Here is a 24995-nt window from a genome sequence, read left to right on the forward strand (position 1 = left end):
CGGACACGAACCCTATCACACACTAGCAAACCCTGGTAAACAAACAACTGTTTAACAACAATGTACACATCAATAGCTAGGTCCAAACAAAATAATATTAAGCACAAAGAAAACACCTCTCACAGAGCACAGCACAAGAATGTCTTTTGGGGCACAACACATCACGTCGAGCATGAAAGTCGCAGCCAGCTACGGGAAGAACTGAGTCTTCAACCTACTCTTGAACGCGTCAAGAGAGGGGCCATTTGCGGATAAACTCAATTCAGTGGTAACTGACATGCCTTTGTGTTGTTGATTCTGTTGTAATGTTTGTTCTCTCTGTCTCTCGTTCTCTCCGAAGACATTTTTTTTATCTTTCTAATATAAAACTCTGTTGTGTGCATAAGCTTAGTAGGTATCTACTTCAGTGTGTGGGAAGACAAGCCACAAGGGTCATTAACTTCATATTTTTGTAAAATAAAGTTATCTCTCTCTCTCTCTCTCTCTTGGCCCTATTCCACACAGACCACAAATCGCACGAATCGCCACAGATGGATACATTTAAGGATTCGTAGTTGAATCGTAATCAGTTCGTGAAGTTCTTAAACTGATTTGTATATATTCGTAGTCGGTTCTTACAAATCTTGAGCAATTGGGATCTCATGGCAAAAGTTTTGAGCTGTTCAAAATTTTGGCCACGAATCCCCGAATGAGTTAGGAATACCTACGAATCGATTACGATTCAGTTACGATGCCTAAGAATGTACTACAAATTTGTTACGAATTAACTACGAATTTTCGGAATCAGGAGTTTGTGGCCAAAATTTTGAATCGTGGGATTCGTGGTCTGTGTGGAATAGGGCCACCTTTCTCTCTCTCTCTCCAGTGCCTTGAAAAGCAATACGTGTACCACAGTAGGTATCATCCCATCAGAAAGAACACCCAGTACAGTCATTGTAGTTGACACTGATATTGACCAGACATAACCACAGAAACATTCACACAGAACAAAATTCAACACAAATCTCATCAAGGCATCGGTTGTCCTTTATTAAGTCCTACTTTTCATTATGAGTATGCTTTGGTCAGCTGTATTTTTTTCAATACTGAATAGACTAACTACACAGACACAGTCCTGTAACACAGAATTCCAAAGAAATCTCAAGACATGGGTTGTCCATTGTTTAAGTCCTCCCTTTCTTTATATCACTAGCGGTTGATTTATGTACAATTAATATTTTTACTTGTGTGCTAAGTATTTCAAAATTCATGTTTGTGTATTGAAAACTTTGTAAATTGTATAAGTTTATTTTGATGTGTATTATTATTCACACAGAAAAATATCTTTAAAATCATAACAATTTGTACAGTTTCTTATTGAGCAGACTCCCTTTGTACAGAGTTCACTTTTGGGTGTTTTTTGTTTTGATTTTTGTTCTGTAATGTTACAGCTTTTTTTCAGATTTTGGCTTCAATTAAAAATGAAATAAGCATGACCCATTATACACTTGCAAATATATCTACACTCCAGCTGTGTATACCATTACATCAAATCGAGCTAAAAATGAAAAATATATAAACGCGAACACAAGAAAAAAATGGCATATTGTCCTGCCAATCAAAACCTTGCATGGTCATAGATGGTGCAATCACTTCCTTAAAAATAATGACTATGATTTAACTGGAAAAGTACAAGCCAAACTAGAAAAGCAAAATAATGACGTTCAATTTGCCACATACTTTTTTTCATAGTTCAAAAAACAACAAATAAACAAAACAAAAACAAAAATGCTAATTTTCAAAACAAGAATTAATTTTCAGCACAGACACCAAAAGCGGGGTTCAGGGTAGATCATTTTAATCTAAAGCACATTAACAACACTAGAACACTAAGCGTACCATCGGCCTTTAGCAAAGACTTGACATAAATATAGCATACTTCATGAGGCAAGTACACACTTCAATTTGCAGTGCACATTATATTACATGGGCTGGACTTTGAAGAAAAGCAGCTTGAACAATATTTTCTGGGCTGCAATAGCCTAGTGGATAAGACGTCGACCTCCCATGTAAAAGGTTGAGTGTTTGAATCCTGGACACACCTGGTGGGTTAAGGGTGGGGACTTTTCCAATCTCCCAGGTCAAATTATGTGTAAACCTGCAAGGGTCTTATCCCCCTTCATGTGTACACGCAGCCACAAGGCCAATTACAGACAGGAAACATCCTGTAATCCATGTCAGAGTTCGGTGGGTTATAGAAACACAAAAACACCATGCAAGCATCCCCCGAAACTGGAGTATGGCAGGCTGCCTAAACAGTGGGGGGAAAATGGTCATGCATGTACACAGTAAAGAGACATAGTGCTTGCTGCCGCACGAGCCCGAGAAATATTTCTCTCTTTATCTTTGCTGCGCTGGCCGCAAAACCCCTCCGCGCGGAGGTGTTCCCAGACACCTCGTACGTAGGGTGTACACATAAAAACATTCTTGTGAAAATAAACACCATAAGTATGTGGGAGTATCAGCCCACGATCGCAGAAGAAAAAGAAAAATTTAACTAAACATGGCACATACGAAATACTCACTCATAGAAGCTTACAGGCAGCTCTAGGCACCACCCACTCTCTCAGTGTACAATGCCGCATAGTCAAAGCAATTAAGAATCTAGTGAAATTGCGTCACTTATTTTGTCTCAAAAGTTCAGCATGGTTAACATGTGATGATATTTGTGTGATCATTTGAACTGTTAATACATGTTACCTGAGATGAGTGGTTGACTGCACCTAGGTCACAAGTGTCCACTGAGTGACAAACATAAACAGGTCGGAGGGGTCCATTCTACACTACAGTGTCCACTGAGTGACAAACATAAACAGGTCGGAGGGGTCCATTCTACACTACAGTGTCCACTGAGTGACAAACATAAACAGGTCGGAGGGGTCCATTCTACACTACAGTGTCCACTGAGTGACAAACATAACCAGGTCGGAGGGGTCCATTCTACACTACAGTGTCCACTGAGTGACAAACATAACCAGGTCGGAGGGGTCCATTCTACACTACAGTGTCCACTGAGTGACAAACATAAACAGGTCGGAGGGGTCCATTCTACACTACAGTGTCCACTGAGTGACAAACATAACCAGGTTGGAGGGGTCCATTCTACACTACAGTGTCCACTGAGTGACAAACATAACCAGGTCGGAGGGGTCCATTCTACACTACAGTGTCCACTGAGTGACAAACATAACCAGGTCGGAGGGGTCCATTCTACACTACAGTGTCCACTGAGTGACAAACATAACCAGGTCGGAGGGGTCCATTCTACACTACAGTGTCCACTGAGTGACAAACATAACCAGGTCGGAGGGGTCCATTCTACACTACAGTGTCCACTGAGCAGACCTGTTTACCCCCCCAAATGAAAATGAGGAATGCAGCTGGTACTTTTCCGTAATATGAGGCATCTTTGAGTAATCTTTTTTATCAACCATAAACCAGCTCGAAAACGATTAAACGACACGTTTATTCGCGCGCTACCATGCAAAACAAGTACAAAATTGATAACCATGTTTAACAGTATTGTACTACACACACAGAAGCTCGATGACACACACACACACAAACACACGACACCTGATATATAATATGCAAGTTAACTAAGACAAGTTTACTTTATCTAAACAAAAAAACACCACAGTATTCAGGGGCGGAGCAAGAGAGCTAGAGGGGGGGGGGGGGGGGTACAACCTGGGGTCCAGGGGTTGGGGGGGTCTGGCTGAAGAGTTTTAGCTATTTAATTAACAATGTGTAGCTTATCCTTGATTTTAAACATGATAAATTGGTGTCAGCAGCCACTCATTATTTCTTTTGAAGTTAGTATTAAATAATGGCAATTTATCTTCATTGATATCTGCTCCCGACAACAACAACAATTTCACAGACAGAAAATGTCTTTAGTTTTTTTCCTAGACTGAATTTTTTTTTTTTTTTTTTGCTTTTTTGACAGCAAAGGGGGGGGGGGGTCCGGAACCCCTGTAACATCCCCCCACCCCCACCCCTCCGCCCTTGGACTATTTACAATCACTTGAAGATGCATGTGAACAAAACCACCTTACATTCTGTCACATCAGACATCCTGCATTAAAACCAGTCATAATAACTCACTCCAGAAGCTACCTTTAATTTTAGAGGACCGATTCGTTTATTTCATTTAAACATTTTGTTGTAAGTTTTTCGATTCAAAGAACTGTGATCTTTGCTATATTGGAGAAATATTAATGGAGATCAGTTTTAGGCTCAGAAAGACTTGAATTTCGGCAACAGCCAAGTAACTGATGAGCGCGACCATAGACCTACATCTATGTCTCTGGCGCGACTGACCGTAGTGAGAGATCGGTTCGCAGGTCTGAGAGATTCTGTGGAAGTAGAGACCTAGGTCAAATAAACTCGATGCGAAGCAGGCTCATGTTTTGCCAAACATAATTTCGTGTTTTTGTTTGTTTCCATGTTCATTTGTGTACTGCATTTTGTTAAAACTAATGCTGCGTCTAACCTCGGGACACGTGCCGCGACGTGACTCGTAACTGACTAGCTTTGTTGTTGCACTGATCTCAAGTTGATCACCAAAATAAATGTGGTTCGCTCTTCTTAAACTTCACCAGACACCGCCACTTGACTTAATAGTTTTGCCGATATTTCTGTACAACTTTCGCTTTTTTGGTTGGCATTTCGTCCCCACAGAGATCGGCCCTATATTTCCCTTCGGACCAATGTCGATCTCAAATCCGCGGAATCCGACAAATACCTTTGCGCCATGCGCAGAAAAGGCTGTTTCGGCCAGCCTTGAAATCACATTCCTGGTGACTACCACAATTTCGACTTCGAATTTTCACGCACGAAAAAGGTTCTCTCGACCGGAATTTCCGGAATTTTTGGTAGTATTCCATAATACCGGAATTTAGACCCCAAATCCGTAATAATTCCGGACAATCCGGGAGGGTAAACAGGTCTGACTGAGTGACAAACATAACCAGGTCGGAGGGGTCCATTCTACACTACAGTGGACCCCTCCCCCCTTTTAAGACCTCCAAAAAAATGTTGGAAAATTAGATCTTGATAGGGAGGGAGTCTGAAAATGGAGGTAAATTTACACAAGCTAATATAATTATATGAACAGCAAATCTGAACAAGAAGGGCAAAGCCCATACGACTCACATGCTTTACACATTTTTCCTACCAAAATACATGTGACCTTGACCCAAGGTCAAGGTCATCCAAGGTCATGCAACACAAAGCTGTTAATTCAAGACATAGGAAGTACAATGGTGCTTATTGGCTCTTTCTACCATGAGATATGGTCACTTTTAGTGGTTCACTACCTTATTTTGGTCACATTTCATAAGGGTCAAAGTGACCTTGACCTTGATCATATGTGACCAAATGTGTCTCATGATGAAAGCATAACATGTGCCCCACATAATTTTTAAGTTTGAAACAGTTATCTTCAATAGTTCAGGGTCAAGGTCACTTCAAAATATGTATACAATCCAACTTTGAAGAGCTCCTGTGACCTTGACCTTGAAGCAAGGTAAACCAAACTGGTATCAAAAGATGGGGCTTACTTTGCCCTATATATCATATATAGGTGAGGTATTCAATCTCAAAAACTTCAGAGAAAATGGGAAAAATGTGAAAAATAGCTGTTTTTTAGGCAACATTTATGGCCCCTGCGACCTTGACCTTGAAGCAAGGTCAAGATGCTATGTATGTTTTTGGGGGCCTTGTCATCATACACCATCTTGCCAAATTTGGTACTGATAGACTGAATAGTGTCCAAGAAATATCCAACGTTAAAGTTTTCCGGACGGACGTCCGGACGGACGGACGGACGGACGGACGGACGGACGACTCGGGTGAGTACATAGACTCACTTTTGCTACGCATGTGAGTCAAAAACCCAGGTCTTCAAAAGGAGGCAGTCTTAAATCAGGGGTTCCACTTTAGTCTTAACCCAAACTGGTCATCACAAGGCAGTCTTAAATCGGGGGTTCCACTTTAGTCTTAACCCAAACTGGTCATCACAAGGCAGTCTTAAATCGGGGGTTCCACTTTAATCTTAACCCAAACTGGTCATCACAAGGCAGTCTTAAATCAGGGGTTCCACTTTAGTCTTAACCCAAACTGGTCATCACAAGGCAGTCTTAAATCCGGGGTTCCACTTTAGTCTTAACCCATCACAAGGCAGATCTATACAGACTGGGAACTTCTCTCAAACCAGTTTACTTCCTCAAACCAGTTTGTAACACAGTGTTGTTCTGAGGCCCCGGAATTCGGTCACTGGCACAAACGTTTCTGACGTAACGCATTGTTCCGACCCCTGGCCTGTTGACCGTCTGACAGTTTTGACTTCTAGAATGTCTACTAACAGAACTTACTTTTGCAACCAGGACAAGTAGCTATGCGGAACAGAAATTTCAAACTGAACACACTGTTGAAAAACAGGTATACTTTTGTAGCACTCAAAGAGCTCAACACAAATGCATATTTTCAATCCAGGTCCACCTGACTTATTAGGGTTCTAGATGGCCGAACGTGTAGCAAAGACCTGTACGTGTAGCCAAGACCTGTAGTGTAGCAAAGACCTGTACGTGTAGCAAAGACCTGAACATGTAGCAAAGACCTGTATGTGTACGTGTAGATGTTGCGTCACCCGTGACTCACTTTTTTCTCCAATGTTCCAAATGCATACGTTGTTTTGCTACCACCAAGACTGCAGATCTTGGCAAACGCGTGACGTAAAAATTAAATTTGATGACGTTACCCGTACACGTTCCCGTACATGTCCTGAAAAGTGCCGATCTAGATCTTGCTAATGTCCTCTGAGCCCGAGATCAACACTGTAACAGATGGACGATAATAATCTAACACTGAGTGAAAGGAATACTGTTCTTCCCATGTGTTTAAAGCACAATAACATCAAGATGTGCTGGGTGGTTGACTGGCGAGAAGTTTCTTCTCTGCCGCTTTCACCGTTCTCAGGAAGCTGCACATACTGCGTCTGTTGCTTGCCTGAAGAAATCTGGTGAATGTCGCATCTGCAAATAAATAAACGAACAAACAAAATAATTAATGAATCAATTGAATAATAAATGAAGGGTACACTGCCCAAAATCAATCTTCAAGGACAGGCCGTGCTAGTTTAGAAAAGTTAATGAACCAAAATCTTTCCAACCTAAAGAGCAAGACTGAACCAGGGGAGGTAACCATCTATTCAAACAGATCTGAGATCACAAGCTATACATAGTCGCAGAAGTGCATTATGATTAGAAGTAGTTAACGACCACTACATGCAGTCAACGCGCTATGATACAATCGCCCATTTGGCTTTTCTAAAGATCCGATATAACTAAACAATAGATTGGGTAATTATAAAATCATATGAAAGTTGTGTATCAAAATCATCACAAGAACAAACCTGTTGCAAAAGTGCGCTTTTCTCCCATTTTGCACGCCAAGACTAGCATAAGCAAACTCAATGATAACACCTTCACACTAAACTATTGGCAGATCTCAAAATGGCAAATACAAATTGAATCTTTTCTGCACCTGGACAATAAATAAAATGTACCTGGCTACCACAGTGACTTTCTTATAGAACATGTGTAAACACAAACAGTATCACTACTTTCCAGCACTTGAACTTTCTTTAGAAAAATACCCAAAATTTCCAAGCAATGCACATGCAAACACAGACACAGACACATCCACACACACACACACACACACACACACGCACACACACACACACACACACACACCAGCACGACCGACCACCTAAAATCTCACCGTTCACCATCTCCAGAATCGGCACAACCCCCAACGGAACTTCAACACAGGTCCCAACTCCTGCATTTTCCTCACAGCCACCACAATGCTTGGTCATTCCTCCCTCTCTTTGCTGATCAGGCGAAGTTGGCATTGATTGATGATGATGAAGCACTCTTCCAAGAGGACCATAAGCGTCATCAGAGAGATCTCTTGTTCTCTTTGTGCGTAGACTGCTTTTTCCACTGCTGCCTTCAACTTGTGACTGGTGTGAAGCTATGCTATGAAGAGATGAACCACATGAACAAGAATGACTGTCAAAACTGAACTGTGTTGAACTGGTCACATCAGTCACAGGCATCACTCCTTTCACATTTTTCAGATGCATGGCACTGCAGTCTTTTGCACATGTGAGATGAGTTTTTGATTCTGCAGAGGTAGCACCATTAGCAAAATTTGCTGCCTGTTTTTCAATGTTTTCGTGAGAGCTGTTGCTCTCTCCTTCAGCACTTACAGTTCGCTTGATTTCTTTGGTATCTGCTGATGGAAACTTGTCGCATTTTTCAGGGTCGCCATGATTTGACATTTGTACGTCAACTGACAGAGTTCTCTTGGTGTCATTCTGACTGGGCATTGTGTCAGTGTCACCATCATGTGACATTTTTCTGTCACTGACAGTGTCACTGGGAGCAGGGTTATGAACCTGACAGTCACTTGGCACAGAGCAGTCTTCATGTGACATGCGTCTGTCACTGACAGTGTCACTGGGAGCAGGGTTATGAACCTGACAGTCACTTGGCACAGAGCAGTCTTCATGTGACATGCGTCTGTCACTGTCAGCGTTCTCGGCTGAGTCGCACTCCACACTGCTATGATGACAATGCAAATGGCTCCCGATGTCCGCAGTCCTCCTGTCACCGACACCTGACACTGCTGTTTCTGCAATTCTCGCATTTCCTGACTCATCATTTCCATGAGCCTCATGTTTACTAGCACCATCCTTTCTCTCACTACTGCCAAATCCACCGTGACATGACACGCCACAACCTCCAGCTGCCATCACAGTTTGGGTGCGACCAATCACATTGCGGGCACTCCCACAACCCTTCACACCCCCACTACCAGGTCGCAGGGACACATCATCGTTGACATTTTCGTGACATGCCACTCCACTGCTTTCATGTCCTGTGTGATTGTCGCAGTCGGCATCTTCTGCCATGCAGGTGTCATTGTCAAGGTCTTTCTGGGGTGCTGCATCAGGACATGGTAAACTGGGGGTGGGGGGTTGTGGCGAGGCAAACGCGTGACGCAAGGTCTCTAGGAGACGAAGGAGGGTGTAGGTGGGGTAACTCAGGTTGTGAAAGCACAACGTCTGGTGAAGGTACATGCTATCCCCTTTTCCTGCGCAACTTGTCTGTAGAAGAAAATGAAAAATTCAGTTGACACCTCACAAGGATAGCAAAAATCTACTAGGGGGTAAACAAAAAAGTGTTACGTTAGCTCTATATTTGATAGACATAACTGCAAGATGACTACAGAAGAGACAAAGAAACATGTGTATTTCCAGTATTAACGTAAGTAAATTGATAAAAAGTAACATTTCAAGTACTTCACTTGACTCTAATGACACAGATTTCACCAAGCAACAATCAAAGTAAATAAGAAAAAAATACCCCCCCCCCCCCCCCCCCCACACACACAAACTTTTCAAGAGAAATGCAAGCATGAAAAGACCAAATCTGAAGAATGTGTAGAATCTAAGAAAGGGAAGTAAGCACTGTAAACAGAGACAACAACAGTAATTAAGAGTTATGCAAAACCAGCTTCCTGGCACCAGTCCATATTTAGAGTCCTTACATCCTTTTATTTCTAAGATTTTGTCATTAGCGTTCTGTGTCACTTGGTTATGATTCTTGAATAATTTGTTTGTTTGTTTGTTCGTTCATGGGCTGAAACTCCCACGGCTTTTACGTGTATGACCGTTTTTACCCCGCCATTTAGGCAGCCATACGCCGCTTTCGGAGGAAGCATGCTGGGTATTTTCGTGTTTCTATAACCCACCGAACTCTGACATGGATTACAGGATCTTTTTCGTGCGCACTTGGTCTTGTGCTTGCGTGTACACACGGGGGTGTTCGGACACCGAGGAGAGTCTGCACACAAAGTTGACTCTGAGAAATAAATCTCTCACCGAACGTGGGGACGAACTCACGCTGACAGCGGCCAACTGGATACAAATCCAGCGCGCTACCGACTGAGCTACATCCCCGCCCTGATTCTTGAATAATTTGCAACCTTGAACAGTTGATATTTTGCATCTCGTAATAACTACATAATGCCGGGACGCACACGGGTCAACTTTATGTGCAGACTCAGAGATGGTATACATGTTCCACCCCCGTGTCACCACTGTGGCACGTTATAAGACCTTGGTCTTTCTGCCATAAGTGCAGGTGGCTGATAACACCTAAACACGCACACACCTGGGTATCTCGACTCTGTTGCTGCTAGCTTTCCACTGGGAGGAAGCGACCCGAATTTCTCAGTAATGGGACAACAAAGTAATGAAAATAAAAATGAAAATGATTGCTGACCTCTTGAAAAAGGCCTGCAAAGATGTAGAGCAAGCCGGCCGTGAGTCGAGTCAGAGCCAAAGGCATGATCACAACCACTGTGCTACCACAATCTATGTACTGCAACAACAAAACAACGCTGATTTTGACAATCCAAGAACAGATAGACTATTCACATTCCAAATTTCAGATTAAACAAGAAGAGCAAACGCTCGATCGAGTCACTTTCGCAGTTCTGAATATTATATGAGGCATCAGATGGACAGGAAGAAATTGCTATTCACAACACAATGAGTCACGTTCACATAAAATTTGAGCCCGGTCACTTTTATAGTTTCCGAGAAAAGCCCAACGTTAAGTTGTGTGTTGCCGAACAGAAAAGGCTAGTTATCTCCCTTGTTTTTCTGATAACGTTCGTAAAAGGCTACAGATGTAAATACTTTGATGTAAAGAATAATCCTACAAAGTTTCAATCACATCCGATGAACTTTGTCAAAGATATAAAATGTCTAATTTTTACTTTGACGCTGACCTGTGACCTTGAAAAAGGTCAAAGGTCAACGAAACCATCGTTAAAGTGTAGAGGTCATTGGAGGTCACGACTAAACAAAATATGAGCCCGATCGCTTTGATAGTTTCCGAGAAAAGTCCAACGTTAAGGTGGTGTCTACGGACGGACGGCCGGACGGCCGGCCGGACAGACTAACACTGACCGATTACATAGAGTCACTTTTTCTCAAGTGACTCAAAAACCAAGAATGGTAGGTTATTGGAACGTTGATCAAATTATTAATAACAAAAATTGCAACGTTTGTAATGATCTGTTTTGTCTATAATTAAAGGTACTGAACTTGTCAAATCCAGGTGCACGGAGCCCCTGGGGCTTTTAGTTATACCTCAGGCAGCTATCCGTTAGAAGAACTACCAAGTTTCATTGACTTGCACCCAAAGAGTCAAGAACTGTGATGTTTTTACAAATTAATTTCGTACTCGGACCCGGCTGGTCTTGACCTATTTTTGGATCTAAATTTAGATCAGGTAGATCACCACATCATGCACAAAAAAACACGTCACTAAGCAAACTATGTCAGACGTCATCATGAGTTTGTGTAAAACAAAATCGAGGCCGGAATCACTCAAGTTGAATTGAACTCCGACCAAACACCACGCAATAACTAGGTTAATTTATGCACTCGCGTGAACAAGAAACTGTCGAGCTTCACAGATGTCGTCGTTGGGTAGTTTTGGGTTTGTTTTACTACCATAGGAGGATTTTTAAACTGTAAATGCACTCAGCTGCAACAAAAACGCAAAACGAAGGCTGTGAGCTGCACTGTGCCTTTAAACGTTCCACTAATCTACCATGCTATATGTCACAACCCTGGGACTGATTAATCCTCAGCAACAATGAAGAAACTATCTTACCGCTTTATCATCCCCCCACCCCCCTATAAGTTCATAATGACAAATTACTCTCCTCCTCTAGAGTATACCGGATGAAACAAAGTACAGATGAAACAAAGTAACGGTACTTACACTAAAAACATTCAGCATGACTTCAAGCAGCCTGGTCTGGCAGCGAACCTCCTCCTCTCCCAACCACAGTGGACACGTAATATCCACCACCACCCCCACCATCCCCTCTCCAAGCTCATTCAGGTCTTCAACACAGCTCAGACGTTGGTGATGGAACATCTGGGAAAGTTCCGCAGAGCCGTGCGGCCAGAACGACGTCACGCTGCCCTCCAACGCCAGGTGGTAGAGGGCTGTGATGGGGTTGTGGCTGGGGTGGCGGTGGTGGTGGTGGCTGTTGAAGAGAGAGGCTGTGTGCAGAAGCTGGAAGGCCTCTGAGAGGGTGGTGACCGAGTGTTGTGCAAGCACTTTCTGCTGGTGGAGCTTCATCTGGAGAACAAAGCAACAACAGCCTGTCAGATGCAACACTGCCATGCACAGTGATCGTCTTGCCTTTTTATTGTTTTTCAGTTAACTTTCAGTTGAGTTAACTGTTGAACAGGACATGCAAAAGTTGCGACTTCCATTTCTGTTTTTGTTTGTTTGCGGGAAGCATAAACATTTTGTTTTTCATCCATCTACCTCCTCCTGTTAAAGTGTTTCTCCGGGCCTATTTGATACCATTGACAAATATTTTCACTGCATTTAAATCAAGTCAATTTCTAAAGCAAAAATCCACGAAGAATCCCACACTTTTTTTACACAGTGTCACTACACCTACCTGTGCATGTTGCAACATCAGCTGTACATCCCCCAGCATTCTGGGATCACAGAAATGGCTGCTGGCCACTACGTCAATCGGTCGTCCCATCTGCACCGTCCACTCTCTCAACTCTTCCTCTTCAAGCTCGTGGCGACACTGACAGCATAAAAAAGATCTAGGCTTACTCTAATCTTGCTACCTCATTGCAACATATACACACAGACATGCGCAGATGCACACACACACACACACACACACACACACACACACACACACACACACACACACACACACACACACACACACACACACACACACACACACACTCACACACACATTCACACACACACACACACACACACACACACACACACACACACACACACACAGAAAAACAAATGTACACTCGCATAAAAGGGATTCAAACACTGTGAAGAAAGTCTGACTATATCATTCAGGTAAAATTATATCAGCCAGCTACATGTACTCCAAATACCACTTCAATTCATCATTATGAACAGACAAGGAAAACGTCCTCTGCTGTTGTCATTATAATTTATGATCAAGTTGATTTCACCGGTATTTTCCTTCTGCAGTCGTGTGTCCCAATGACTTGTGGTTCCACTAATGAGGATTCAGATCTGATTATTAAGGCATGCTGCTACAAATATCCTGACAAATGAAAGTACTGTATCTATTAAATGGTAAATTTTTAATTAAATTTTGATTTAATAGATATACTTACCCAATTCTTATGAATGCATTGACTTCAGTCCCACATGCTAGATGTCGAAAAAACCACTCAAATTACCTGCCCTTAGTAGGGTGGTAACCAAGCTAAAAGCGACGCCATAGCCGTTGCTATGGCCTGACCTTGCTCAGTTACCCACAACACCCTGCGCACCACGTGAGCGCCAGCATCCGTAATAATCATTCGAGACTATTAAAACACCCCAAGGAAATAATACAGCGGGGATCGATGGGAGGGTATTAACTATAAGAATTGGGTAAGTATATTTATTAAATCAAAATTTAATTAAAAATTTTCCATTTAATCACATATTCTTACTCCAATTCTTATGAATGCAGATTCCTCCTAAAGGTGGAGGGAACCTACTTATGTCCTTGTAAGAACCTGCCCTGCAGCAACTAAAGCCAGCAATGAACTGGAGCCGTCTAGCCGCGTGCAGGAGATATCCCGAAGATAGAAACCGATGAACACATCATCTGATCTCCAGTAAGCCGTTTGCAAAGCTTCGCCTAGGCGACCAGAACGCAACACGGCAATAAAGGAAGCACAAAATCTGTACCCGAGCTGTTGGCAAACTTCGCATAGGCGAGAGGAACCCCACCAGCCAGAGAAGAACACCAGACTCTGGACTCCCTAACGCCTGAAAAGGAATAGAGGGAGGACTGAACGCCCCCCCCACCCTGTTCAAAACGCACCGCTCATAGGACTGTCCTATGAATGTAGCAGAGCCCCTAGAGAGAGACAAATAAAAGATGTCTCTTTCGCTCCATTGTAAAGAAATAAGAACCTGAGCTAAAGCTCGTGGTTCCAAAAGACAGTAAAGTCAAAAAGGGATTTAAAAAGTCTAACCAGACAGTTAGAAAATCCGAATCTCCCGGAGCGAGAATCCTCCCGAGAGGAGGGAATCAAACACCAGAGGATATTGACCAGGTTTCTGAAACCCCAAAACCTGGCCAAAAACCGTGAACAAACGGAACCAAAAGCCCTAAGGCTACATCCTCTGGCAAACCCCAAAAACGCATGCGCCTCACTGCCCTATAGGGCTGAGGCCCAGAGTAAGTAGAACAAAGTCCCACGCGCTAAACAAGGGGGAGCCTCTAAACCTCGTAAAACAAGGTCCTTTGATCATGCCCACAAGAGCTCCATGAGCAACAGAAGAGAGGCCTATTTGTTTCAAAACAGCTGAGATAGCCAAAACGCCGGAACCTCAAAGAAGAGGCCCAGCTGCCCAAAGCCAAAAACTGAAACAGAAGTGAAAAAACCACCTGGCTTGAGAGAGGGGCGCTAAGGAGATGCACCCCCGCTCTATATCCCCAATTGGCCAAGGAGGCCAAAAAAGGAGCATACACAGATAAAGTGGAGGAAATATATATGCTTCATGCCCAAAGACCAGAGTCAGAACCCATGATCTAAAACACAAACAGCCCGCCTCCAGACCCGTAAGCAGATGGGCCAACTCCTGTGCAAGCCCTGAGAGGACCTGTTAAGCGAGTCGGCCAGATCGCAGAGCTTGCCGGGGAGATATTCCCCTGAGAAAATGATTTAGTGTAAAAACCCCAATCAGAATCCCTTATACTCTGTCTGACAGGGAGTGAGAACTTGCTCCTCCCAGCTAGTCAACATAAGAAGCAACAGAAGAATTGCCCGAATGCAACAGGACATGCCTGTAAATAGTCCAAAAGAAAGGCTAGTAGACTAAGAGCTACTGCTCCTAACCCCAGGCAAAAGAGAAGCCCAAGGAGTTGCGTCTACATCACAGCCTCAAGACTGCAATTGCCAGTGCAGGCCCCATCCAGACGAAAACGCATCCATAAAGCGGTCTAAGTCCGGGGGGAAACAAAGCTAGGGAAAAAAACCGACACGTCCACCGTGTGTTGTCGAAAGTCGAGAATGATTATTACGGATGCTGGCGCTCACGTGGTGCGCAGGGTGTTGTGGGTAACTGAGCAAGGTCAGGCCATAGCAACGGCTATGGCGTCGCTTTTAGCTTGGTTACCACCCTACTAAGGGCAGGTAATTTGAGTGGTTTTTTCGACATCTAGCATGTGGGACTGAAGTCAATGCATTCATAAGAATTGGAGTAAGAATATGTGATTAAATGGTAATTTAGCAGTTCAATTGCCGTCTTCTCTTTCTGATTGCTCATTCTTGGCATGGTGATATCATGTGCTCTCCCGTTCGCAGTGAGAATACACAGTTTGACAGTCACTGTTTAGCACGAATTGCATTTGTAGGTACACACAACACATACACACAAACAGAAGTTCCAAGGTCACTGAAAACTCAACAAGTTGAATACAACACAGCAGTTTTAACATTCCACACAGTACATTAAAAAAAAAGATTTTTTATTTTTTAAATAAATTTAGCTCACCCTGATCATCATACAACCACCCTCATTCACAGGGTAATCTGGGATCTGTGTCAGTAACTGTTGCCATGGAAACTGATTCTGCTGCTGCCGCTGCTGGAAAGTTCCTTGGAGGCGTCCCAATGGTAATGAGACGGAACCACTTCCAATGCCGTTCAAGGCATGTTGGTTGTTTGAACGAGGTGACTTGTTGAACCTGTCCTGGTTTGGACGATGATTTAAAAACCGGCTGAAGTTGCTCTGTGGACGACATGGACAAAAAGATCTGTATCAACACTGATCACAGGAGCAGTTTGCAAGTATCTCCAAGAGACAAGTTTGAAAAGCAAAACATTACATGCTCAGAGCAAGCAATTCGACATCAAACAAACTCTTGAGGCTAATATTAATTCGGCAAAGTCGACTTCCCTCGCTACACAAAGGTTTGGCACTCAATTTTCGGTAAGGCCACACAAAAAAATAGTCGGTTTACGGTATCCCGACCGACCCTATTTTTTCGCGCGACCCTAGACTTTTTGGGGGCATTTGGGGGAAAAATAATAAATTTTTTAAAAAAGTCTTTGTTTTTTGGCAAAATAACTTAACAAGAAGAGCAAACGCTCGATCGAGTCACTTTCGCAGTTCTGAATATTATATGAGGCATCAGATGGACAGGAAGAAATTGCTATTCACAACACAATGAGTCACGTTCACATAAAATTTGAGCCCGGTCACTTTTATAGTTTCCGAGAAAAGCCCAACGTTAAGTTGTGTGTTGCCGAACAGAAAAGGCTAGTTATCTCCCTTGTTTTTCTGATAACGTTCGTAAAAGGCTACAGATGTAAATACTTTGATGTAAAGAATAATCCTACAAAGTTTCAATCACATCCGATGAACTTTGTCAAAGATATAAAATGTCTAATTTTTCCTTTGACGCTGACCTGTGACCTTGAAAAAGGTCAAAGGTCAACGAAACCATCGTTAAAGTGTAGAGGTCATTGGAGGTCACGACTAAACAAAATATGAGCCCGATCGCTTTGATAGTTTCCGAGAAAATATAAAATGTCTAATTTTTCCTTTGACGCTGACCTGTGACCTTGAAAAAGGTCAAAGGTCAACGAAACCATCGTTAAAGTGTAGAGGTCATTGGAGGTCACGACTAAACAAAATATGAGCCCGATCGCTTTGATAGTTTCCGAGAAAAGTCCAACGTTAAGGTGGTGTCTATGGACGGCCGGCCGGACAGACTAACACTGACCGATCACATAGTCACTTTTTCTCAAGTGACTCAAAAAATATGGGTTTTTTTTTTTTGGGGGGGGGGGGGGGGGGGGGGGGGGAAATTAAAAAATAAAAAAAATCCCGACCTACCGACCCTATTTTTTGGCTCACGTAAGTGTAGCCTGTGCGATGCTAAACTTTGTCTGTTTGTGCGTGTGTATGTGTACGTGTGTGATAGAAACTTTAACATTTGACTAACCACCAAAATACTAATTTTACCTGGTTATTATCCAAGCAACAGCTTCAAAATATTGAAGCAATGATCAACATTTCGTCGGCACGTATGTAGTTAAAGTGTGTATCCAAAGAAAACGGGTGGTGGGGGGGGGGGGGGGGGGGGGGGGGTTTGGGGGGGTAAAAACAGGTGACTGGTTTGTGTCATGTGTGGTATGTAGACAAGGTCAGGGGTCAAGGTTAGGTCAGATCGCGTGAAGGATTGTGGTATAGATACAGTTATCACCGAGCTGCAGTTCGCCGATTCGGAGAAGACGATTTCACATTGTTCGGTTTCGTAGCTCCAGAAAAATAGATAAAGAAGCTACCAAAGGAGATTTCCTACAGGTTAATCTGCACAGCGTGTTTCCAGTGTCTGCGCGAGGAAGCGCTGTCGAAAGCGCAGTGTCGATCTGGCAGTCGTGTCCCCGTAAGTAGGCTACAGACAGACAGATCTAGATCTAGTGTCTCGCACTCTTGCACCGTGTCACCTATGCTTACTGTGTGTGTGTGTGTGTGTGTATGTGTGACGGAGTGATTGAGTTTGTGTTACTGTTTGTCGATTTCTTACGTGAGCCTTGAAGGCTTCGCCTCTTGTTTTGCCTATGTTACCGTAAACAGACCTTTTTTTTTTTTGGCCTAAGAAGACTTCGCAAAGTCAACTTCGGGCTCAATTAGGGACAGCCTTGACAGACATTAGAAAGGTAACTCAAGAGATGAGTGCCTGTGACACTGCACCAACGACCATGCATGTGAGCCATTTTTACCAGGGCCGCCAACTTCCGGAGGATACAAGACACAGAGCATGGCCAGACAAGACCTCCTTACAAGAGAGAAGCTATTCGGCAACCTGGCTGCCTTGCTGAAAACAGTAGCGTTTATTATCGCCACGACATATAAAGAAGAGAACAAGGACGACGACACTTACTCTCTATCCCCTGTTTTTATCCCCTTCACCGACAGCCTCTCTCTGTCACTCCCTCCCCCCCCCCCCCCTTCACTTTATTTGTTTTTAACCAACAGCCTCTCTTCATTTACTAGACGCCCTAATATTTTCACCACCTTACACACACACACACACACCTACCTTGTAACTGTAAGGCCTGATTCTGTCCCCATCGTCAATCCCCTGAACAGCGCACAGAGCGACGTAATGCTTTGCACACTCGCTCTGCAAGAATGCCAGTCTCTTCTTCTGCGACTCTTCCATCGTGCCGTACAAGGCCAAGTTCCGAGAGATGGTGTCTGACTGCAGTTTGCTGAAGTACAGGCAACACTTTTGGTGTTCTGCCAGAAATTCGTCAGGGATGTCCTCCTTCGTAAGCAGCACAATGTGAGGATCATCTGAAGCTGAAGAGAGGCAGAGTAAACAGAACACATTTAGTTATACTGCTGACAATGAAGAAAAAAAATCTGGATGGATCTGGGTTAGAGCCAAGAATGATGATAAAAAAGACAAAATTTAGTAACAATGCTGACTAATAAAAGGCCATCTTTCCTCTTCCAATCACCCTGAAGAAGTCAGCTATTAACAGCTGAAGAAATAATAGAAGAGAAATACCGAAAGACTGGTTCTTGTTGTGTTTTCTCCATTGTTTTAATGAAAAGTCATGTCCTGAAAGTCAAGTTACACTTCATCACAGTACATGGATCTGGGTAGAGCTTAGAAAAATGCTTTAGATTTTAGGTATATATATGGAAGCAATACTATTAGCACAATATGGTTCAGAAACAGACGCTGAGCTGCACAGGAATGCTTCTTTTTCTCTTTCTCACAGAACACTTACATATCTATCACTAGCTCTCTCCCCTTCTCGTTAGTATACTTATGCACACACAGTTATAATGCTTTACGACATTCTCTTTTGAAACCCTCAGTAAAATGTTCTGCTCAAATACAAAGTCCTGATAAGAAGGATATAGTGTGTAGCTAGCCTTTTGAGGGCTTTACAATATATTATTCAGATCCAGATGAAATACCTACCTACCTACCTGCCTCCCCCCTCCCCCCCCCCCCCCCTCCTCCTCTCTCTCTCTGTCAACTCACCACACACTGCACTGAACATGGAGAAGAGGGCATCATGAGACAAAGGGGCAGAGTACCCAGAACACACTGCGTACACTTCAGAGTTGCCTGACTTGCTTGTCGCTGGTTTGCAAACAGTCACCTGCAAATTTGTCACAGATATCAATGACAGTCAAATTTGACTGCTAAAAAATTCACAAATGTGTTTTAACCTGGAACATTTGAAATAAACATTAACGCTACTTTTAGAATGTACAAATTGCTCTTTCCATACAAGAAAATCTTTGTGGTGCAAATAGCATGACATTTGACATGAGATTACCTGTCTCTTCAAAGTCACAAAAACAAAACAACAAACAAGTCGCGTAAGGCGAAAATACAATATTTAGTCAAGTAGCTGTCGAACTCACAGAATGAAACTGAACGCAATGCCATTTTTCAGCAAGACCGTATACTCGTAGCATCGTCAGTCCACCGCTCATGGCAAAGGCAGTGAAATTGACAAGAAGAGCGGGGTAGTAGTTGCGCTAAGAAGGATAGCACGCTTTTCTGTACCTCTCTTTGTTTTAACTTTCTGAGCGTGTTTTTAATCCAAACATATCATATCTATATGTTTTTGGAATCAGGAACCGACAAGGAATAAGATGAAAGTGTTTTTAAATTGATTTGGACAATTTAATTTTGATAATAATTTTTATATATTTAATTTTCAGAGCTTGTTTTTAATCCGAATATAACATATTTATATGTTTTTGGAATCAGGAAATGATGGAGAATAAGATAAACGTAAATTTGGATCCTTTTATACATTTTTTTTTTTTTTTACAATTTTCAGATTTTTAATGACCAAAGTCATTAATTAATTTTTAAGCCATCAAGCTGAAATGCAATACCGAAGTCCGGGCTTCGTCGAAGACTACTTGACCAAAATTTCAACCAATTTGGTTGAAAAATGAGGGCGTGACAGTGCCGCCTCAACTTTCACGAAAAGCCGGATATGACGTCATCAAAGACATTAATCCAAAAAATGAAAAAAAACGTTCGGGGATATCATACCCAGGAACTCTCATGTCAAATTTCATAAAGATCGGTCCAGTAGTTTGGTCTGAATCGCTCTACATGCACGCACACACGCACGCACACACATACACCACGACCCTCGTTTCGATTCCCCCTCGATGTTAAAATATTTAGTCAAAACTTGACTAAATATAAAAAGGGGAAAAAAGAAAGAAAAAAAGTCACAAAGACCACATATCACCAAATACATGTATACGTTCATCATCTGGACAGGCCATAGTCTAAACGAACCTTATCTGAGCGCTGAAGACAGCAATAAATTCCTACGAAGAACACAGAAAACTGTTCATGCACTTACCTTTTCAAAAGCGCAGTTGAGGAAATACAGCAGTGCGATACTGGACGCTTCCAGCATGGTGAACAGCTTGATGACAAGAGTGCCCCCTGGTGCCAAAAGGAGACAACTGGAGAGGACCTCACAGTGGTGTAGACGTGACACGATCACTTCCTGTTCTGCAGGATTTTCTTGACAGTCTATGCTTCCATCAGCTGTAATCTGAAAATGAAATAATAAGACGAAATCACAAGACGCACAGCTTGGTGTTGAGAGACCCCCCTGCAGGAGACGCTGTTTGGCGACCATGTGGCCCTAAAGAAGATGGCGGAATTCGTGCGTGCCACAGGAGTGGATGTCTAAAAGATGCGAACGAGAGGAAGAAAAGAAGAAAACAAAATCACTATCAGATCTAGAAATCAACCTAACTAATTCTCCTTCATTATAGAATGAGGTCCGACAGGAAACTCTGCCAGGGAGATAAAAGCAGAAACATGCATATATCACGAGAGGTTGTGTCATTTTTCTTTGTATAGCGATATGGGTACATTTGTACTCTTCTTTAGCCATACACAAGGCGATATCGGTCAATAGGGCGCAGGGGTTCAAGTTGAAGAGAAAAAGTTGCGCTTTATAGTCCCGGAAGTAAAGTAGTCATACAGGCACAAACCTTGCAGTTTCAATTTTTAATTTTCAAAGAATATCTTGTTTGCAAAGACGGTATTGCTCTCACCAAGTGGATGTCTCCCATGAGCTTAGCTCTCTCCATCAGCGCCAGCATGTTGTCCTCGGTCATGAGATCACCAGAGTCGTCTCTGCCGAAAAACCAATTGTCGAACGTGGTGCGGATGAAGCGATCGTCGCTTATCATGCGTCCTGTGTCGTTTCCCTCGTAGTAAGGGTTCAAGGTTGTGCCCAGCCATTGCCAATTGTTATGTGTGTCAAACCCTGTTGTGGAAAGAAAGAAATGTTCAGTTAAGCAAATTTTAAAGCAAAAAAATCAGCAAAACAAACTAAACATAACAGCTTCTTTTTATTAAAAATAAACTATAAATTTGGTTTCACCATCTCCACTAGCCTCGTTCTTATTAGCAAGGCTTCCACAGAAGTACAATCAAAAATCCCCAAAATTCTCTTAGGGTTCAAGAATAATTATGAAATTCACACTAAAAATGTCATTGTAAATGTAATCTGACACAAAACTGAGTACACTTGATCAGATTTATTTCAGATTTGTATTTCTTTAACCATGCAAACTGAATATTAGTGTGCACACACACACATAACACACACACAAAACACAGAAAGACGTGATTTATGAGCAAAACAATGCAGTTCTCACCCCTAGATACCAGGTAGTGATTCAGAGAAGCGATGAAAGCTCCTGGCGCTTCACATAGATGTATAGAGTTCAGTCTGCTGTGAGGCCGACACAAGACCGCTGCAGGCAAAACATCCTGACACGCCATAATCTCGTGAAATTTGCACCAAGCCTGCGTGCACAGCTCAGCATAGTAGTTGCTTTTGATCTCGCCAACTACTTTTCCTGCAAGTGAGAACAGAAAACAATTTAACTAATAACAAGTTCGGACTACACATTCTCATAAATTTTGACGTCAATGTTTTTAAATGCATACACTCAACACTTGGTTCAGACAGTAAAATTTGCACACATGTGGAACTGCAAAACAAACATTTAAACCTTTTTTTTCAAACATTTAATTGAAATAGGCAAACAACATTACAACAAAATAAATGTATGTTAATAAAAAAATTGTGAAGAAAAAAAACTTGTCTGGCTGATTTTTTCTTCCGCCTGCCACGAAAGATGGCTTCGTGGCAGGCGGAGGAAGAGAGTCAGCCAGATAAGTTTTCGTTATTAATTGTTTTTCTGTTGGGTCGATATATATGTGAATGTATTGTTTTGTCAATAACAAACGTTCCAACAACCTAAAAAAAAATAAAAAATAGAAAATAAAAATAAAAATGTATGTTTCCTATGACAAGGCTCTTTTAACATTTTTTTGTTTTGTTTTCGGGACCAGGTTGGGAGGAAAAAAAACCAGGCTTGGTCGGGGAACAAGAAACTCATTTTTGTGTATCCTATTCAGTCACTTACCAGCCAAGTTAGTGGAGTTTGTGTGCTGATGCCACGCAACCATTTCCTTGTCACTCAGTCTGTCCTTCAAAGTGTTCAACCGGTCTTTCTCAGCGACCAATGCATCGTGCTGCCATGGAGCTGGCAAAGCTATTCTCACTTTCTTCACATGCCTCCTGTGCATGGGACAAACTTTCCGCCTGGCTGTCTTTGCATTGTGTGATACTTTGTCTTTTCCTTGCGCAAATCCAGCTAGCACCGACTGGTAGACATTGCAGGAAGATTCTGAGCGTTGCCATGGTAAATTTCCTGGACAAATTTCTGCTGAATCCAGAGATTCACATGGAAATGCGTGACGAGCGTTAGAAAGACTACAACTGTCAACATTTTGTGCAGCACTGACAGAACTATGCTTGGCTTCATTCGTTCTGCCGTCTTCGTCTGCAGAATTGTGTTCTTCATGTCTGCAGAACTCTGAATCCTGTTTTGAGAGAAAATCTTTGGCAAAAGCAGACGTTGATTTCAAAGACCATTTGGCATTCGTGGAATAAACAAACTTTTTACCGAAGAGTTGTTTTATCTGTTCACGTTCACTTGCAGTCAAGCTGTCATTTTCCTGGTGCTCAATATTCAGCTTCTTTTTCTTCAGCTTTCGCTCCATGATGGCGAGAATTATATTTCATTAAAACTGAAAGAAATGAAAGAAACAGTAAAGAAATTATTATACTCTATGCCTCACACATCCATAAACAGTTTAATATAGACACAGGCACAGGAACACACACATTTCTATGTCAATTTAGGGTCAACTTGGCTTAAGTTAAGATCAAGAGGCAGTTATTGAATTTCTGGTACAAAGCAAATTATCTCTTTTTCACTTTCCAACCACTATTGCCATGATATTTTTCAAGAGAATGTGCTCAGGAGAACAGCTGTAGTTCTTTAAATGACTTTTCCTAAAAATTCTTAGGATGGTCACGGGAGTAAACTGGTAAGATTTAAAAATCACTTTTGCCATGATCTTTTCCAAGAGAATGTACTAAGGACAACTGCAGCAAATCCCTCCAGTGGTCTGTCCACAGGCGGAAGGTATCGTTTCTGTGATAGTAGTAGTCCAGTGGACGATACCTTCCGCCTGTGGTCTGTCATGCAGTGACTTTTCCTACACTGAGATCTTCTTTACTCTGCTGTACCAACTTTCAGTTTCAGTATCTCTCTGAGTCTCTCAATCTGCTATCTGCCAGGCTACACAAAATCAGACTCAAATCTTCAAATATAAAGCAAGATATGATTCTTTAAGCGAGCAGATATATGTAAATCAAAGATGAGAACAGCACCACATATGCGTGAATCACTTGTATCATACCTGCAGATGAAGAAAAGTCATTTTTGGCTGACCGATCAGACGACAAAAAACGAAAAGTACAGGTTAGCAGAACTTCCCGTCATGGTTCAGGGGAAACAACTACGAGAGAAATTTGCTTTTTTTGGATTGAATGAAGCCACGAAACGAAGAGTGATATTGTATGCTTAGTTTTTGCATTCAAAACAACTCTTTGTTTTAAATTTCTGTCCATAAGGTCACATGAGATTTCAGCCCATTTTGTTCTGAAAATTGTAGATCTACAGAAAACATGAGTTTGTCTTTTTACATTTGGTCAAGTTTTGACTAAATGTTTTAACATAGAGGGGGGAATCGAGACGAGGGTCGTGGTGTATGTGTGTCTGTCTGTCTGTCTGTGTGTGTGTGTAGAGCGATTCAGACTAAACTACTGGACCGATCTTTATGAAATTTGACATGAGAGTTCCTGGGTATGATATCCTCAGACGTTTTTTTCATTTTTTTGATAAATGTCTTTGATGACGTCATATCCGGCTTTTCGTGAAAGTTGAGGCGGCACTGTCACGCTCTCATTTTTCAACCAAATTGGTTGAAATTTTGGTCAAGTAATCTCCGACGAAGACTTCGGTATTGCATTTCAGCTTGGTGGCTTAAAAATTAATTAATGACTTTGGTCATTAAAAATCTGAAAATTGTAAAAAAAATTATTTTTTTTATAAAACGATCCAAATTTACGTTCATCTTATTCTCCATCATTTTCTCATTCCAAAAACATATAAATATGTTATATTTGGATTAAAAACAAGCTCTGAAAATTAAAAATATAAAAATTATGATCAAAATTAAATTTTTGAAATCAATTTAAAAACACTTTCATCTTATTCCTTGTCGGTTCCTGATTCCAAAAACATATAGATATGATATGTTTGGATTGAAAACACGCTCAGAAAGTTAAAACGAAGAGAGGTACAGAAAAGCGTGCTATC

General features: G+C 42.0%; 1 protein-coding gene across 1 annotated transcript; it reads right to left on the reverse strand.

The window, feature by feature from the left end:
* Nucleotides 1-1010: 1010 nt before the first annotated feature.
* On the reverse strand, nucleotides 1011-24113 carry LOC138948660 (uncharacterized). Its single transcript, XM_070320241.1, has 13 exons — nucleotides 24034-24113; nucleotides 22689-23355; nucleotides 21912-22115; nucleotides 21303-21517; nucleotides 20594-20791; nucleotides 19237-19357; nucleotides 18277-18539; nucleotides 15720-15956; nucleotides 12613-12750; nucleotides 11916-12281; nucleotides 10401-10499; nucleotides 7828-9220; nucleotides 1011-7076 (listed from the first exon to the last, which is right to left on the reverse strand). The coding sequence occupies exons 2-13, from the start codon at nucleotides 23326-23328 to the stop codon at nucleotides 6958-6960; spliced, it is 3993 nt and encodes a 1330-aa protein (XP_070176342.1). The 5' UTR covers nucleotides 23329-23355; nucleotides 24034-24113; the 3' UTR covers nucleotides 1011-6957.
* Nucleotides 24114-24995: the final 882 nt, after the last annotated feature.

The sequence above is a fragment of the Littorina saxatilis genome, linkage group LG15, assembly GCF_037325665.1.
Source record: "Littorina saxatilis isolate snail1 linkage group LG15, US_GU_Lsax_2.0, whole genome shotgun sequence".
NCBI lineage: Eukaryota > Metazoa > Mollusca > Gastropoda > Littorinimorpha > Littorinidae > Littorina > Littorina saxatilis.

Excerpts from the sequence above, each read along its gene's own strand:
- LOC138948660 (XM_070320241.1), bottom strand. The coding sequence starts at position 23,328 with ATGGAGCGAAAGCTGAAGAAAAAGAAGCTGAATATTGAGCACCAGGAA. Across the intron at positions 12,282-12,612 it reads TGATGTTGCAACATGCACAG|ATGAAGCTCCACCAGCAGAA; the intron begins GTAGGTGTAGTG and ends TTTGTTCTCCAG. Across the intron at positions 10,500-11,915 it reads TCATGCTGAATGTTTTTAGT|TACATAGATTGTGGTAGCAC; the intron begins GTAAGTACCGTT and ends TTGTTGTTGCAG.